The sequence below is a fragment of the Ambystoma mexicanum genome, chromosome 11 (assembly GCF_040938575.1).
Source record: "Ambystoma mexicanum isolate Mex_15411 chromosome 11, UKY_AmexF1_1, whole genome shotgun sequence".
Classification (NCBI taxonomy): Eukaryota; Metazoa; Chordata; class Amphibia; order Caudata; family Ambystomatidae; genus Ambystoma; species Ambystoma mexicanum.
This window is the reverse complement of record NC_090934.1, coordinates 1,057,513,936-1,057,533,058: the sequence shown is the minus strand read 5'-3', so window position 1 is coordinate 1,057,533,058 and position 19,123 is coordinate 1,057,513,936. Positions and strand designations below refer to the sequence as shown.

Genomic DNA, 19,123 nt, shown 5'->3' with positions numbered 1-19,123 from the left:
GGAAGGTGTTAACTTTCTTGGTGATATTCGTGTCTACATTCAAATCTGTGTGCCAGTTGTTTTCTGACTGCGCATTTCTGGAATCAAACATATAATTTGAAGAAAATAGACCCAACGTAGCTGTGTCAAGCTGGAGAACATTAGTGGTTCTTGATGTGTCTACTAGGACTACTTTGCCTTGAGTGGGTGTGCACATACACTATCGGCGGAGGATTTTTCTTGGGGGTGCATCAGAAGTAATGGTTCCCTGTTGAGTGTGACCACCCTGGTCTTGGCTTTACTCAGTCTGTTAATTATAGCCTCGTGTGCGAAACCGGTCAACCATGGCTTCACATCGTTGAGTGTAGGATCGGGAATACGTTTTTAAACGTAGCAGTTTGCTTTAAGGCAAGCCCTTAAATGTACTGTTAGAATGGAAACTACAGGTATGGAGTAAGCTGTTCTGGTCAGTAGGTTTAGTGTATAAATCGGTCATGAGCTAATCTTGTCTGAACATGTGTGTCCAGAAAATACTTGAACATGCCCCAGCTCATCATGCAGTGAGTACATTCAGACTAACCCCCTAGCACAGCGTAAATCTCTTCTCCAGATCTCTCCTTTTGATGCTGCGCCCTGTATAATGCAGTTGTCCTATGATAAATTTGATCCAATTGTACACCGTGTTCGTCCACCTTTTCCTTCTTATACATTCCTGAGCCCCTTATCTATACCTCGCCCTCATCCCAACATTCTACCTGACTTTGCTCTTCCCTACCACTACTGAATGTTCTATCATACTCCTCCTTTGCCTATCCGACAGGAAAACGTGCTTCAATGCTATGAACTATGGCGGTAGGTGGTATACAAATGCAAGCTAAAATAACTTGGCACTATGGCAGACTCACAAGCCGAACCTGCTTTGTGTCCTTAAGCACTCTGCTCAAAAGCTCAACACCGCTTAGGTTTTTGTTTTTAAAAAAAAAGAATCTTTCGGAAACCATGACCTTATTGAAGCAACATCCCCAAATAAATTACAGCTCTTTTGTATGCTTTTCAGGGTGCTGTTGGAAAACTGGCATATTTCTGACATCTGACATAACCCCCTCTCGTATTAGGGGCCCTAAGGAGGTAAACGAAAGGGCTTTACCGATTGTCTTTTCCTGCTAGGGCTACACAGGCACACCATAACACTGTGGTAGCCTCCCAAGGCTGACCAATTCAGAGCCAATGCCCTGCATTGTGCCCTTAAGCACTTTGCACAGAAGCATAAGCCTAGTGTTTGGTCAAGTAAAATAAATGTTGTTTTTTTTAAAAAAAAAAAAAGGTTACTCCATGTATTGGAAGCCACTGGTTGTTTCAAAGAATGATCCATCACTCCCTCATCAAGATGGTCCTTCCTCTGGCCAACAGAGGTAACCCATCTTAATGGGGTGATGGCACCTCTCCATGAAAAGAAAAATCAATTTGCCCTAAGGCAGAGTAGAGGAAGGGTGTGAGGGGTGGAGTCCCTTGCCTTTGAAGACCCACGGCCTTGGCCTACAAAAGAGCAGCCATTTTCATCTTCATGAATAAATAATCTGAAGAGCCACAGCAGACTTCAAATCCAGAAACAGTGAGTCTGTGAGCGTGACACCTTTGTGCTGCTCTTACTGCTGGGTTGCATCATTATTTGTTTGGGATACCTAGCAATGGCATGTTTTGCTATATGCCTGCACTGAGCTACATTATTTGTGCAATTCCCACTTTTGAAGTGCTACAATCATTCAGATTTGGTATGCTACACTGTTGTTATGCCATGTCATGTTTTAAGCTGTACAAACATGTTTAATGTATTGCTCTGCTGGGATCAATGTGTTCTTTCCAAAGCTAAATGCACATTAACTAGAATGTACTAGAGTACTACTGTATGTAATCATTCACACCTTTGGCAGGGTCAGAGGGGAGAATGATGTTGGTTTCCTTTTATACTAGCTGGATAGGGCATGTTCTATTATGTTGAGGTTCCATTATAATGTTTTGCTTTAAATGTCTTACTTTCAAGCACTTTTGAAGCTGCCATAAAATGGCAGGTAGCGCAACCTGCTAAACAAGTAAAGTAAAACAATGCAAAAAGAAAGACAAACCTAAAGGGTAGACTAGGAAATCTAATCTGTTAACTAGATCAAACACCCCTGTTTTGCCCTAGCTTTCTCATGATGACCTCTATTAACGGGACACAAACTGCAGCTGAGGATGAGCAGGCTAATCAGAGGCGGGATTATGTAACTTAACTCCCATTATCACCTAGCCTTCGCCTAAGAGGATTCCTGCCTCACACACAAATGTGAAAATTACCTTAAAGGCCCAAGCAGCACTCTAGAACATTCAGGGAGCCTGGACTCTGGCTTCTGTTCCCAAGGAAGTTGTGGTTGAAATCCCACTCTTGTTTAAGTGTGCCCATATTTCCTTCCAGATTTTTCAACTATAGAACTTGGCCGTTCGTGGCTCAGGGGAGTGAATAGAGGGTCTTTGGACTCTGTTTTCTTGGGCATGGTGTCTACATGCCTTGGCTCACCATGACACACTAGAAGGCTCAGAAGTCTGACCACGGTTAAGCCTTAGACAGGCTTGATGTTCCGAAGCACTTGGCGCACAAGCATAGGGTTTTGGTAACCATGGCATAAACAATGAGGAAACCAAAACATGAGTGTTTTTTGCTTTCTTTTCAGGGAACTGTTGCAGAAATTGACAAATTCTGATTTTTGTCATAACTTCTGCCAAATGTTATTGAGGGGCAAGGGAAGGAAATTGAAGGGCTTTACCCACCTGTGTTTTCTTTGCCATGACTTCAACATGCCCCAGTTCACTATGCAATGTGTAAATTCCTAGGTGATGCAGATGCCTTGTGGCAGTAAGGACACCGCTGGAAACAGTCCAGCCAGAGTAGTTCATAGGAAAACTCGTACCAAAACAATTGCTTGGTCGTTCTCTAGGGGAAAAAACGTTTTGTCATGCACGGTAGACAGTAAGAGGTGTGCAGCCATTAGCCACACAGAAAACAAGAAGATGGATACTCCTTTGACAGTGCATACAAATCAACCTCCTGCGCAACTCAAAGCGAAATGTAAATGGAGAGAAATCCTTTGATCTAAAGGGACAAAGGGAACCAAAAGGGGTTTTCTCCAGCAGTGATGCCATCAATAGGCCCAAAGGAGTTGAGCTGCAGGAGAAGTGGATGTTTTAATGAAGACACACAACCACTTGTGAATAAAAGAGGCAGTAAACCTATCCAGGGAAGTCCTGTGAATGCCTGGCAACAATAGAAGAGCTTCTCCTGTAATAGACAGGTGAAGCCTAACAGATCATTGGGCCGAAACGCAGAAGTGACAACTAATTCCTTTTGGACATTGTGCAAGGTGGGAGTGAAGCAGCCACTGTGTTAGGTGTACGCACAAGCACCCCACTAGAGTGTGGCTGCAGTGCAGAGACAATAAGAAGACTGTATTAGAAGCAGCAGATGTGTAATATGTGAGCAGTTTCGTCTGGAGACCAAAGATTTTGATAGTTTATTTATAATGCGCTTAATACCCCAAGGTTTCTACGCGCAGACCCTGGATCGAACTTGTGGTTCTCTGTGTCATCTTGCTTCCAAAGCAAGCACGTTGCCCCCGAGTTATCCTCCCGAGACAAGACCTCCAACACGTACAATGGGTTCCTTTTGCTAGTTTAAAATGTTGATAATGGGTGGGAGTACAATATTGCCTCGCCTACTAACCCCCACTGAAGGTGCACACGTTTTTATGAATGTGATATGTAAGATTTTGTTTCTTTTCTTGAAATTGAAAAAAGACCGGAAAAATGTTTTTTTTTTTTTTTTAAATGAGTTTGAACAATAAACACTACCAAGATGTTGCTCTGAATATAGCTCCGATCTTTAGGGATGTATATGTGAGGCAGGAGGGTCCTTTAGTAGTTTTGAGTACTCTCATGGAGTTGTTTTGTAGACTCAAAATCACTGAATGAAATTTACCCAACTATCCAGGCCTGGAATTCCCAAAATGACCTGTGTTTAAACGATGAAAAAACAGAATTACTACTCATAAGCTCACAAAATCATCTAAACAAATTATGTGACTCCTTCAAATCCTTCGCCATCGATGGTATCACCATAAATGTCTCCAAGGAAGTAAAAACCTTGGCCGTTTACCTTGATTCTGCTCTCACCTTAACCAGACACGTCAACGCCACGGCATCTTCGGCAGCTTACACTTCAAAGCTCATCAATGCCTGTAGACCTTTCCTGTCTTCAAACAGTTGTATCATGCTGGATAGAGCTCCTATCTTATCCAGATTAGGCTATTGCAATGCCTTTTATGCAGGTACTACAGCCGCAATATCAAAAAACTGCACTTGATTCCAAATAATGCTCTAAGATTGTTCCTTAACATCCTAAAAAATAAACTCATTACCATGATGAGACTGAATGTCCTCTGGTTGGTGGACCATGTTGGCAGCCGCTAACCAAAGACTCTGTTGGGAAATTGCGGACTTCCTCCCAGAACTTCCGGCACAAAGCCAAGCACGCTTCAAGGCAGGATTAGGAGAATCCGGGCTAGTAGCGCAGGGCATTATGAAGTCCACCGTGGCCTACATAGATACCTCTGCTCGTGCCATCTGCATGGCCACGGACATGAGAAGGACGGCCTGACTCAGGGCTACTAAGTTTAATCCTGATGGCCAGGAACGCATATTGGACCTTCCCTTCGAGGGCAGCGACCTCTTCCACTCCACCACGGATGAGGTATTAGATACAAGTTTGGGGGGGTTTCCAATCCCCCCCTCCTCTGCAACAGCCTCGGGGGGAAAAAAGGCATGACACGCCCCTTCGGGTCCACATGTCTCCGGAGGGGGGGCATGCCGCCTTTCACGTGCAATTTTGGCGCCATAATTTTTCAGACCCCTGGATCCTCTTTGTAGTCTCCGCGGGGTACCATCTACCGGTACCTTCCTCTCCCTCCTGTCCCACAGATTGGGACAGCAACTCTGCTGGCGGAGATCTGGTTGGTCGTCAAGAGTCGGGCTGTGGAAGAAGTCCCAACATCCCAGCGAGGCTTGGGCTTTTATTCCAGGATTTTCGCCATACATAAGCTAGCCCCCGCAGCGTGGTTCCTGAGCAGGTCACGCTGAAACACTTAAGCCTATCTCAGGGTAACCTAGATTTCATCCAGGGCACTAGAAGCAAGGCTACTAGGAGTCAATATAAGAGTAAATGGTCTAGATAATGTCATTGGGCCGACTCTAGGGAGATCGACCCTCTTAAGTGCACCTTGGACGACATGCTCTCCTTTTCAGCACACCTCACCCACTCTGCAATACCAGAATTTGTACATGTTTTCTGGATCCCAAGAAAGATGGAGGAATGTGACCCATCTTGGACCTGAGACACTTGAACCTGAGACGCTTGAACAGATTCCTCAGGATGGACAGGTTTGCAATGCTCACTATTTCACAGATCCTTTAGGCCCTTCAGCTCCACTCGTTCTACAGGATACTTACTTTCACGTTCCCGTACATTCCAAGCACAAGAAGGTACCTGAGGTTCGCCATTGGCAGTTCTCACTTTAGCTTTGACTGCTGCATTTCAGGCTCACCTCCGCCTCAAGAGTGTTCACCAAGTTCATGGCAGTGGAGGCAGCAAATCTAATGAGGAGCTGGATTCACATCTTTCACTCTATAGATGATTGGCTGATCAGGACTCATTCTCCCGAACAGGCTCTGGAACATCTGAAAAGTACCTGCCATTCTCCCCACAGACTGAGCTGCTCGCTCAACTTCGACGTCTCAGGTGACACCTTTGCAAAAGCAGAACCGGATTCTTCCTCTGGGGAAACTTTGCCCCCGAGTTGAGGGCTCAGCACATTTTGTATATGGTGAATAGGTTTCAAAATGCACAGCATCTGCTGGGCTTCGATTTTCAGAGGTTGCTCGGCCTCATAGCATCCTGCATTTTCCTGGTGCCTTAGGCACGTCTGACCATGAGGTCGCTCCAGTGGGCCCTCCAATCCCAATGGTGTCAGTACTCCTGAAGGATGGTGGACCTTCTTCAGGTTTCAAGCAAGGCACGCAGGATCTCTTGTGGTGGGCCTGCAAGGAGAATGTGATGAAAGGGGAACCTTTTTGGCAACCATAGCCAGAGATGACGGTAGTCCGACTCTTCCCTCAGGGGATGGGGAGCCGAATTTGAACGATCTAATGACCAGCGGTCGTTGGTTTCTATCAGAGTCCAAACTGTGCATAGACCTTTTAGAGCTGAGGGCAATCGGACTAGCCTTGAAGGCCTTGCTGCTCTCTGTACAGAGAAAGAATGTCATCATGACGGACAACACAGTGGCCATGTACTACCTCAACAAGAGAGATGTTGTAGGGTCACTACCACTTTGCAGAGAAGTAATGCAGCTCTGCTTCTGGGCAATTCAAAATGGAATCTCTCTCTCTCGGCAATTAACCTAGCCCAAGAGGCGAACACTGCAGCGGACGCTCTGAGCAGGCAGAGCAGTGTCTCCCACAAGTGGGGAACTGGCTCGGGAAGTCCTTCAAGAGATCTTCACCCTTTGGGAAACACCTCAAGTGGATCTGTTTGGACCAGTGTCAATTGGAAGTGAGAACTTTTCTGCTCCAGGAAATGTCTTCCAAGGGGAGCTCTAGGGGATGCGTTCGTAGTGAAATTCCCACTCCTGTACGTGTTTCCTCCAGTCCCAGTCTTTCCGCGTGTGATTAGGAGTTCGAGAAAGTTCGGTAAACCCATGATCCTAATTGCCCCGGATTGGACCATGAGGATGTGGTTCCTGGAACTTCTGGACGTGTCCATCTGCCATCCAATACGTCTTCCACAAAGAGAGCGCCTTCTTTCGCGAGAGGGTCTCGTTCTCCATCCAGATTTCAAGACTCAACCTTCAAGCATGGTTTGTGAGAGGTTGAGATGTAAGGATTGGGACCTCCCTGACGACGTAATTGAGATCTTGCTTTCGGCCAGAAGGCCAGCAACAAAATCTTTGTACTGCTGCCAATGGAATAAGTTCAGCAGCTGGTGCAGGGATAAAAATGTGGATTCCTTTCTATGTGACACACCTATGGTGCTTTCTTTTTTGTTACATTTGGGGAATCTGGGGCCCCAGATTGAAAAAATTCAAGGTTACCTGGTGGCGCTATCTATTTTCAAGCACTCTTCAGAGGAGGATTCATATTTTTAAATCTCTCTGATTGTTCAATTCCTAAACGGTCTTACTAATGTATTTCCACCAGTTCCATTAAAGTCCCTGTATGAAATCTTAACCTAGTGTTAACATTTCTAACGTGCATTCCTTTTTAGCCTATACACACATGCCCATTACGACTTCAAAACGGTTTTGCTAATTGCAATAATGTCAGCACGCAGGGTAAGGAGGTGCAAACCCCCACATACGTTTTTTTTTCTAAAGACAGTTGTTATCCGGGCGAAACCTTCTTTTCTACCTGAGGGTAGTCTCCGACTTCCACTTGTCACAAAAAATAATTTTGCCAACTTTCTATCCACCTCCTCATCCTGGAAAAGAGGAGAAAAGATTACATAGACTGGACCCAAAAAGGGCTCTGTTTTTACATATCAATAACGGCTAAATTCTGTCAAAAGGACCATTTAGTCATTGGCTATACAGGCCCTAAATTGGGTTTAGCTGTTACAAAGCAAACATATCCAGATGGATCATTCTGGTTATTTGGGAATGTTACAGTTCAGCGGGCAAAGACCTGCCGGAAGGTTTGAGAGTACATTCCACAAGGGGCATGGCAACCTCTGCTGCTCTTCAGAGGTGCCCCAATTAAAGACATTTGTTAAACGGCCACTTGGTCGTCTATTCACACGTTTGTGAGACATAACCTGGATTAATCTTCCATTCAGGAAGGACAATTTGCAAAAGCGGTCCTTCATTCAGTCCATGACAACAATTAAAACAAAATATAATTCGTACTCCCACCACCAAATTATTACTGCTTTGGGAGTCTATCATAAGATGAGCAATATGTGGGAGGACACAATCCATTTGAAGAAAGTTACTTACCCCATGTAACGTTCGTTCGATTGGATGTTAGTCCCAAGTGTTCCTCATTGCCCCTCCCAGCCTACCCTGCCATAGAATTTACATGTTCTTACACTTTATGCTTTCTTGAGCTTACGATCTATGGTACGCCTGGTAATTCCTCTTCAAGATAGGGAAAAACAGAACTGAAGCAAACGGGCACTGTGTGTGCTACTTATACTGATGACGTCAGCAGTCGAACGGAGGCCCTCGAGGGACATCGACTCGACGAGACGGCACAAAGCGCCCCCTGTCAAACTTTCCGAAACAGCTGCAGCCGGAAGGAGAATTATCATAAGATGAGGGGTACGTGCGAGGAACATCAAATGGAAAGAAACGTTACCAGGGGTAAATAACTTGTTCATCTCGTTCTTCCTTTGCTGCTCTGACGGACAAAAACAATTCAACCCCATAAACTGTGGCAGTAAGTTCTATACGAATGCAAGATAACACAACATAAGTTAGTCCAATGAGCTTCTTTTGAAATGTCAGTGGGCCGCATTCAACTGTAGGACAAACTGATTGTGTTTGAAGCATGATGTCAATTCTTGCACTGAGTGCAGTAGGAGTGTCTGGTGTGCTGCTCGTGTTTCATGTAAGCTGACTTGGCCAGACTGGAAGTTTGATAGCTGATTTTTGACATGGCTCTTTCATCCTGAAATCAACGTTGCTGCAGTGTTCCGTATTCCACTTGAGTCTTACCTGGTATTGCAGCTGATTGGATCGGCGTTGGACACACCTCCAGAAACTGACACCATCCAATAAATCACAGGCATGGAGAGTTAGCGCGCGCATTTGTGCACCATGAGTGCAGTAGAAGTGTCTAGTGGCTACTTGGCGAGGTGGGCGAGTTTCCTTTATTTTTTTTGTCAAAGAATTTGAGGTAAGCCTTTCCGTCAGTGAGTGCAACATCTATTGTATTTACAATGCCAAATACTATCATGCGCAAGACTAATATGTGCAGTGCTAAAATAGCTCTGCATCCTACGCTGAAACCACTATTTAAAGTCAAAAATACCAAGTTTGCACAAAAGGCAACCCCGAAACAAAAGCCAGTCATGTTGCCTAAAACAGACATTGCCCTTTTTTTTGATCCCCTTAAGGTCTGTTGCAGCAGAAAAAACATTCCAGCATTTTGTCCGACAGCTCTGAGCTTTCAATATCCCCTACGATTGATAATAACTCACTATTAAACATGGTGGTGGGTCTTCAATATGTGTCACAGGGTGGGTAAACCATACTTCCTTCTTATGAAGATGACGGAAACAAAAATGATATGAACCTATCAGTCTCCAGATTTGAATGCTCTGCTGTCTTTATCTTCTCATTCCTATTCCATGGAAACGTCCATTGAAAATATAGAAGAAAGTTGCACTCATACGGAAGCTACCATCGAGATATCAATTCATGCCTTTTAATCTTTTGTTCTCTAAAATAGAAGCACTAGCCACTTTGATCTCCACTCTTTCCAAAGACCAGACAGATATTAAAAAGTTATTGGAAGCTATGGCGGATACGACAGTGTACAAAAAATATGAACTGTGAAAAATCTAGTGAATACAGAAACGAACGAAAAGGCATTACCAACAATTTTAATTGCATCCTTATCGGTGAGTGATAATTTTTGGCCCCATGCCCTTTTATACATAGCCAAAAGATAAAAGTTTATAACCACAAGCTGGGACTTCGAAGAAGTGTTTTTTTCTCTCCAGCATCACACAGGAACATATGTTCCCACAAAGAGAATCTGAAAGTACCTACAACGGTAAAATTGGGCTTGGAGGATAAAAAACAAACGCACATTGTGAAAGGGGAAAAAAAGATTGACTGCATTAAACTTGGACTGGCAACTGGTGGAAACCAGAAAGGGGGCGAGAGCGAAGAAGAAAGTTTTAAATACTCTTCCTGATGGTTCCACTTGCCAAGTGTTACTCAATGACCCCAAAAACCAGTTGCACAAATGGACCAGCATGACAAAACTCTACAGAGTCCAGAATGAACCATTTCTCTTCATGCTGCTTCCTTAACCCCTCTGATTGATTGCTTTTGCCAAAGAGAGGAAAAAGAAGCAGAAAAAGAAGAATCACAGAATAAACAAAAGATACTCCCCATGACTAGAGATCTTATCAAGGGGAAAAATGTCACTGAGGGAAATGCAATCGCTAGCAAAGAGCGAGCCAAAGGGCTTAGGGAAATGAGTAATCTCAGAGGAATTAAAGCCTCCAAACTATAGCCCTTTTTTAACCTAACACGATTATTGGAAATACTGGGCCAATTCCCCCATTTGGACTTGATCAACTTCCGACATCTGTATTGAACTACCCTGGATGGGCAGTAAAACAAATTGAGTTTTCCTCGGCGCTGACATTTTCGCTCTTGAAGGAGAGTATACTGAAATTGACTGATATGGGATTATCCCTTACAGTCTGCTGGAAAAATAAGAGTTCCCCCTTATTTTAAAGATCCTTCATTATTCTCCAAAATGGACATCAAAACAGCCATTACGGAGCTGATGGGCAAAGGTGCACTGCAAGCATTACACATCAAAAAAAAGTCAGAAGGTAAACTGTGAAATTGGAACTTGAAGACATGACTAAGATCTAATTGACTCAATACAAGTGAGCAAAATTTTAAATGGCTCACATGGCCATCCAACTGGCCTGGAAACTATAATGGGAGTTGATCTATTTCTCTTACAGGAGACCTGGTGTGCTAGACCTTTTGCAATAGATGGATATCACTTTATTTTAAATCCTGCAATTCCATCAAACCGAGGTCATTGCAGTGGTGGACTAGCGATTGGCTCTAAATTACTACACGACCTTAGGTCTTTTCCCGCAAAAATGAGATCCGCACATGTATTAGCCATTCATTCCCCCAAGGGAAATGACCACAACCCCATACTGATCATAAATGTTTACGACTCTCCGGGAAGATTTCATACTGAATCCATACATAGACATTAGGTCAATTATTCTGAAATGGCATGGCCACTCCACCAATGTCCAGAAAATTTAATACTGAAAGCTTGACTTCTCAATACTCCGAAACAGTAAAATGGAGTCGCCATGGCCGCTTTTCCTGGCAGCACATGACTTGGAACAACTCGGCTTTGAGAATGCAGACCCAGGGGAAAAATAATTACACATGGACAAATGGGTCATCCAAATCCCACCTTGATTATGGTGGACCCCTTTTTGGCAAGTAAATGTAGTCTTATACAACCCATTTCAATACATTGAGCGATCATGCAGTGTTAAATTAGTCCCCATCTTTGGAAAACATCTATATCTCAAGCATTCTCTGCTCCAGAACTAAAACTAATATTCAAGTGAACAGACTTTGTTGGAGTGAAAGTGATATAATTTATATAAATGATCTTCATGAATATAATCTGCAAGATCCTATGGAAAATTGCCCGACCGTTAACTGGGACTTAAATCATATGATTTGTAGTAGGCTAACCAGCCACAAAGAACATACAGATAAGATGAAACATAAAAGTGGAACTAAGGGAAATCTCTATTTTGATCCCTTCATTGCGGCGCAAAAACAAACGCATTCCTATGCAAAGATAGCGATAAAATGAAATATGTTGATTCCAGAGCTGGAGAAAGTATCTCAATTAAGAACCCTAGCTACAGGTTATAGAAACTGGATGAAGCAACACAAACCATCTACTAATACGGCAAACTGGACGCGGTTATTTGGATGGCTCAATTCTTATAACACCCAGAAATTCTGGTCCCATTTTAATGCCTTTTAGAAGAAGTCGACTCCCCATGAATATAAATCAAGTGACAGAGCATACATGGCTGAAGCACATAACGGACTTGTACAACGATCCCACTCTTCATGACTGTAAAGAGCACTTGAAATATAAGGGCTTAGTGGCGCCCCAAATTAGACCTCAAAGAAGAAGATATAGAGAACTTAATCGTCAAATCAAAACATTCTCATGCAGACGGGATACCCAATATAGTGATGAAGGCCAATCCGATCTTGTGGGCAAAGCTATTGACAAATTTATACTGTCAGATTATGCAAACTGGAAAGATACCGGACAGCTGGTGCAAATCAGCATTAATCCCCATCTTGAAAAGAGGCGATAGGTTTGACCCCACTATCGCCTCTTGGCCATGATCAATGCCAGCCACAAGATATTTGCAATGGCCCTACTAAAAGAACGCACTGTATGGGTGGAAAAAAGAACTGCTAAGCCCTTTCCAAACAGGATTTCGCAAAGCCCATAATTCCCTTATCAACATGTGTTCTTCAATATCTAATGGCTGAGACGGCTTAAAACAGCAGACCAAATCTATACTGCTCTTGCATAGATTTTACCAAAGCCTTCGACTTAGTCTCCCAACCAGAATTGTTTAAGAAATTAACAGCATGGGGAATACATCTTGTATTATATTTCATCCAACAACTTTATACTGACACTTCCATAACAGTCCGCTTAAATAAGACAGGTCTGCATACCAACTATGTCAGTGCCAACTGAGGACTGAAACAAGGATGTGACTTTTCTCCCATCCTCTATAACCTTTACATGGCCGATCTACCGCAGATATTTCATCCCATAAATAATTTCCCACTCAAGATAAATGGGATACATGTGCCATAATAATAATTAATAATAATTTAGCCTTTATATAGCACTACAAACTTTTAGGAATCTGAGCACTGCTTATTATTATCCACGGTGTGCGCTGCTCCTATGCAGCGGACATTATAATACTAGATCAAACTCCGATTGGCCTCCAGCAATCACTTGACGCGCTGGTCATCTATGCTGATAGGAATGCCATGGTTATCAATACATCTAATACCGGAACCATGACTTTGAGAAAAAACTGTAACAGATCGAAGGAAAGTAGATGAAAATTGCCAGTTAGAAAATGGAGATGAATACATCTACCTGGGCTTCCCCATTAAAGTAAACCCTGCTGCAAACTTTGATGCCCACATTACTGGAAAAACTTGGAAAAAGTGGTTGGCTGCCCGCCATTATCTAATTCATCATGGCAGATATAACATACAGGGCCTCTTAGAAATCTATCGTACACCGATAATTCCGGGGATTATGTATGCTATGGCTATTCTGCCTTACATTCTGACTAATTCGCATGATGGTTTGGAAGGGAAGATTTTACGTACAGTTATGAACCTTTCCGAATGCTACGCTGGTCGAGGCCCCAAGACCCAAGTTTGGGCAGATGTCACTAAGATTATCTTGGCAACTGCAGAGGGCTCTATTATACTCAAAATGTTGCCAAATGAACCCAAATTCAAACCAGTTGTCTAAACTATTCGGGAGAAATAACATCATGGAAACGAATACTTTCCTACTACAAGAGCTGAAACATTCTACAGAAAAATATCTGGAAGAAGTGGGGCTTGATATATCCATGCTTGCAACTAATCCTAATTTTAAAAAGAAACTTTTAAAAAAAGCAAAAATTTGGGATAGGGCAAAAAACATTTCTTAGTTTTGTATGCAGAATATGTGTTTTCTCATGGGAGCTTCACAACATATAGGCCAAATAGCAATTTGAGTAAACTATGTACTATGGAATTGAAACATTTCATAATCCATTTGAGATCTAATATCCTACCAACTAGAGAATACCGAGCCAACTGGGAAAAACAGAATTTATTGGAATACTTGTTGATTGTGTCATACTGAAGTGGCGAGCAGTAGACCTCTATTGACGGCTTGTGAAACTCTAATAGATTGTTATTGCAAAGGATATGTAAACATAACACATCTAGACGAGATCAGCAGCAACCAATTTTGGAGCTAGTCGTCTCTGCTATGGCCTGGGAAATTTTGCAAGAGGCAAAAAAGATTTGGTGATATTTGAACCAGAAACCATCTCTTATTGATTAAATTATAGAGCGATTTTGATTTTATGATTTTGAGAAAGATGCAGATTAATTATGTTTAATAGTATTTGTACGATGAGTTGTGTTACAAATAATGATTTGTTTTATAAAAATGTGTTAAGTTTAATTAACTAAGCCACAATAAATGCATACAAAAATTATGTACTGATCTCAGAGGACAGGTCAGTTACGCGCCGGCAAATTGTGGTGTCAGACATTGGGATCATTTTGCTTTTCTCTCAAACATTTTGCGGTTCACAGCAAGAATTGTTGGAAAAATCACTTTCTCTACATCTGTAAAAGGCTTTTGGTTTTTGCCAAGATGCTATGCAATATGCAGAGAATCTTTCAAATCGTTTTCAGGCATGGAGTCCACATTTTAAATTTTCTTTGGGTTTTTTTATGCCTTGGAACTGCCATACAAACAATGCTGGATCTTTTTTGCCAGATCAACATGTTTTGTTTCCAAATGAAAAACCAATTTTATCTCCAGATGTTAGGGACTTCGAACACTGGACCCCCCTTATGCAAATTGTTTCATGCATACATTTGAGAAAGATCACGTATTGAACCACCCAGTTTGGCGTAACTATTTGAAGTTTTGGGTATGCTTCATAGATGACATTTTTGGAGTGTGGGGGGACTTTGGAAAGCCACAGGGGTTTCTCACTTACTATAGATGCCTGAATACAGTTTACCACTGAAGTATAAGACTGCAAAATCAATTTCTTAGATATAGAAATAACAGTGATTAACAATATTCTCCCAATATTTTCTGTGAAGAAGTTATAGGAATAACCTGTTGCATCGTCAACATTTTTATCAAGAGTTTGATTAAGAATAAGACTTACTGTCAAATGTTGAGAGTAAGAAGAATAGTGAGTAACGAACCCGGGGAGATCCGTGCAGCAAACTCGCAGACAGTTTGTTGGACATCTGCTCAGACACATGCTGGAGAACAATAGTTACAGCTAAGTAACTTAAACCTTATAGCATGCTTCAGCTTTGCTTGATTCTCTGTATATGTAGTGGCCCTTACTGCAGGTAATTTTAGGGCTTGGGCCTTGTCACTCTTGTGGATAGGAGTACAATTCACACGAGTTGTGGCAGGCGCTAAACACCAAAGTTGACTCCCTCACGTGGTCTGGTGTGCATTTGAAGCATCTGCAGAGTGATCTGAAAATAACTGCGGCAGCAAGCATGTGACAGGATCTGCTGGCACTAGAGCAGAGGTTTCTATTGTAGTACATTGTTCTGGGCAACAAGGACTTCAGAGACACTGGCTTCTTCAGGACAGGAACTAAGAGGAAAGTGAAGTCTGAGGAAACCCAAGAGGCAACACTCAAGATGGCTTAAGTAGGCACAGCAGAAAGTGGTTAAAAAGGACCGTTCTGCTGAGACTCTTGTCAAGCCTTCAGTGCTGAATGTGGATCCCTTCGAAGAGATCTGGAGAACACTTGCCTGATGAATCCTGGATTGGAGCAGAACTTGACAGCAGCAATATTATCTGGTCTCCAGCAGAATGACACGTGCTTCCACTTCTGTGCCAGTGTTTCAAATTGTCTTGGAGCTTGTGTGGAGCACAGACAGGCTGTTGTGGAGTATGATCAGACAATGCCTATTGGATCAAGGGAGGTTTCCCTCTGGTAATGTGCAAGGGCCTTTCCAAGTAGTGAAATGAAGAGCTTGACACCAGCCTTACAATCACAACCAATCTAACATTCAAAGTTTTAACATCCGCCTCAATCGTGGGAGGTCGGCCTTGTCCCTAGTTTCACAGGCACACACAAGGATGTTGATTAAGGGGCCTGACCCTCACCCAGTTCAAACTGGAACCAAGTCGGTCTGGGAAGCCATGTGTCAGATGAAAGTTGGAGCACATGTAGCCAAATGGCCAAAAATAGTTTGTTCGCCTATGACACATGAACAGAGATGTAGGACATAGGACTTTAAAAACACCAGGCAGCCATTTGCTCCTGCAGCAAATGACTACTAGCATAGTAAAGATGGCTTAATTACGATGCAGCCTCTAAAACATAAGGGCTTCCTCCAGTCTGTCACACTTACTGATTGGGTGAGAACCCTTACGGGAAGGGGGGGGGTTAGGGGAGGAATTGGACTGTTCTGGAGTGCTGTTACCCTGGTAGCAGCGTGGGCTACAAGGCACGATATTAATAAGTCATTGCAATCTTCAGTAAGACTTTGAAAGAAGCCTCACTATTATATGAAGTGTGCCAGGGTACAAAAAAAGCCAACAAAAATGCTAGCTACTCCCTTGAGAGGAAAGGGGATTTTGTAACAAAACAACAATGGTAGAGTTTACTGATAGTGAGGCTGGATGTGAGTGATAGCTGGTTCCTTTTTGTAGATACCTTCAGTTTTAGCCTTTTGGCTTTTCTCTGTCTAGATGCTCTGTTTCTCATTCTAGGTGCTCCTCATTCTGGACGCTCTTTGTGCTGGACCAGGCACATCAGTCCTCCCTAGTTTTGAACCAAATGCCTACGAGTACTAGTCATGTGGGACTTTGTTTATGGCTTTTTGTAGGGTCGAACTTAATTCCCAATGCAATCCCCCCCTCCTCCTCAGGACGCAGGGTTTTGATGCCCTTTATTTCAGGGCTTTCTATTTACAGACCTGACAGCATACATCCCCCCTAATATCTCATGAGTGGCGTGGCTACACCATGATAGAATAGGCTGTTTGGTTGAAGCATCTTTTTTTGTAAGCACATACTACCAGAGTTCTGTAAACCTACAGGCTACTATTTTTCAGTAAATGGTAATCAACTAAATTACCTCAGAAGAATGAAGCACTGATTTAAGTGGTTTCTTAAGTAGATGCAATTGTTACATAAAACTACTACAGCAGCCTGGCAATTGTTTCCAGCCTTTTCTTTAGTGAGTTGCACAATTAAATCAAATGCATACTTCATTCTATTAACCTGTGTGACTTGCCACCATGTAGCAACTTGCCTGGCGGGGCTAGGTTGCAAAGGTTTTGATGTACGTGTAATCAGCCATGTTGATGTGTTTTCCTAAACCGAAGAAAGGGATAGGAATGCACTAATCATTTTCTTTATCTTTTTGTTGCGATCTTGGAGTGATCTGGAATTTAAACATTACTTGGATACTTTTCTTTGCTTCAGAGAACATAAAAGTACTCCTTAGCTTTTTACTAATTTGTGATTAAGTTTTCCTTTTTCGCCAATGGGACACCAGATTGTCTGAAATGGAGGATGAAAACGATTACTTTAAAAATCAGAAAAACAATGTTACATGTGAATAGGAAATTGCACTTCCAAAGTAAAAATGCTAGGTACAATCCTAGGCCTAATGTGCTCTATAGTGCCATGACCATCATTGTTTAATATTCTTCTCCTCAGTTGCTCTGATTCTGGATCAGACGTTGCCATTGTCGAAGAATCTCCAGAAAAATCAGTCATTGGTGAGTACACTCTTTTTAGAAAGGTATGTTATAACATGCATGACGTTTTGGGTACAACAAAATTGCAGAAAAAGTGGTACAATACTAACACAACTGTCTTTCTTAAAAGGGAGTGGTAAGAAATGATAAAAGGACATTCTAGCGTGCACTACTGGCATTCATCACGGCTTAAGGATAACCGAGAAATTAATGGGGCTTAATAGTTGAATAGGCAGTTCTTGAAGCAGGGTGACTGGTGTTCATAGAGAATAGATTATGGGTAGGGATTGATCAACAAAGAGGCATTTTAATTTGTAAACTATGTTTACTTAACATGAATGCTCTACCTTTTGTAAATCGGCATTACCCCCCTGGCCAATATATGGCTAATTCAATGCATCTTTTAGCACAATAGTTGGTCTCTATGACCCCCGAAGTATCTTTTTTTCTGCATAGGCTAACTTAGTCAAATAATGTTGGCTGCCTCTTGAGAGTGAGGGTACACTTGAACAGCCGAGTGGAAAATCCACTTTGTTTTGGTGGCCCTGACATTACTTTCATAAAACGAAATCCTACAGCAAATACTGGGCTTAATGACATGCACCTTGGCAGGAGTAGTGTGTTCATGTCAGTTAAGGCATTTCATTCGTCCACCGAAGTGTGAGGAAGAGGTGGCTTAGCAACAGTAGCAACCTATGCCAAAATCAAAGAAAATCTGCCGCAGGAGCAGTTTTTTGTCACACACTTTCAGCTCACTGTCTCACTACAAAGGTGGGACTTCAATTTTCCCGATTGAGAGGAGGTTGGGAATACATTTCCAACGCTCATTTGGAAGTTAGATGAGGACAATTTCTAAAAATTACGGATTTTAGATTCCTCTGTGCCCTGGTAACATCGGTAGGCACATGATTAGTGGTCACCTACAATCAGCCAGGTTGATGTGAGCACCTTTTTTTATTTTTATTATATATATATATATAGCTTTTACACTGAGGACCTGTTCATCAACTTCTTGTGCAATAGATGGGCACTGCCCAAGATTCAGGCAGCAGTTCTTGTGCGGTTACCTGAAAAAAGGGGATAGCCTTTCAATGTAGCCCTCCTGCTTTCTAGCTGTCCTGAAACTGTTTGTAGCTCTACTAAAATTGCTAATGGTTGCAAGAATATTTTGAGATCTAAAGTTTTTTTGGGGGTAAAATTGAGGTCTTACCTTGTTCAAAGACATGCCTTGAGGGAAATTTCAGCACAGTGGCTCGGAATGTTTGACAGATTGACAAGGTCCATCTTGAAAGTGCTTGTCATCATTAAGGGTGTTAGGAGGTGTTAAAGACCTAATAAAGTGTTACATTTAAACCTTTATTTCTGACAAAATTTTGTATTTTTGGTCCCCTTAAGCGGCCATGTATTTTCAACTCCTACTGAACTAGTCCCTTCCTGGACACACTTAAGCACGCACATTAAAGCAGCACAGCTGTGGCAGTCATGTAGGCTGACTGCGGGCATGTACTTCATGAGCGTCCAGCGATGTCGCCCTCTGGCTCATTTTTATTCATGAAATCTATAACTAGCACATATTTCTGCTGGTTTGGCTCATTGGGGTTCAGGAATAATGGAGCTGGACCAGGATCCAAAGCCTCATGCCCAGTGCGCACGCTATTTTTGTTTGCTTGTTGTGCTACAACTGACAGTTCAAATAATAAAAATGCCCAAACATCACCTCCTTAATCGAACTGAAT

The 19,123-nt window shown here is 42.5% G+C and overlaps 1 protein-coding gene across 4 annotated transcripts in view; it reads left to right on the top strand.

Annotated features, from left to right (window-relative positions):
• Positions 1–19,123, top strand: part of TICRR (TOPBP1 interacting checkpoint and replication regulator) — a 1,117,313-nt gene that overhangs the window by 814,427 nt on the left and 283,763 nt on the right. For all 4 annotated transcript variants that reach the window (XM_069624305.1, XM_069624303.1, XM_069624304.1 and 1 more), the window contains exon 17: positions 17,347–17,408. In XM_069624305.1, coding sequence (XP_069480406.1) covers positions 17,347–17,408 — 62 coding nt within the window. The remainder of the gene's footprint in view (positions 1–17,346; positions 17,409–19,123) is intronic.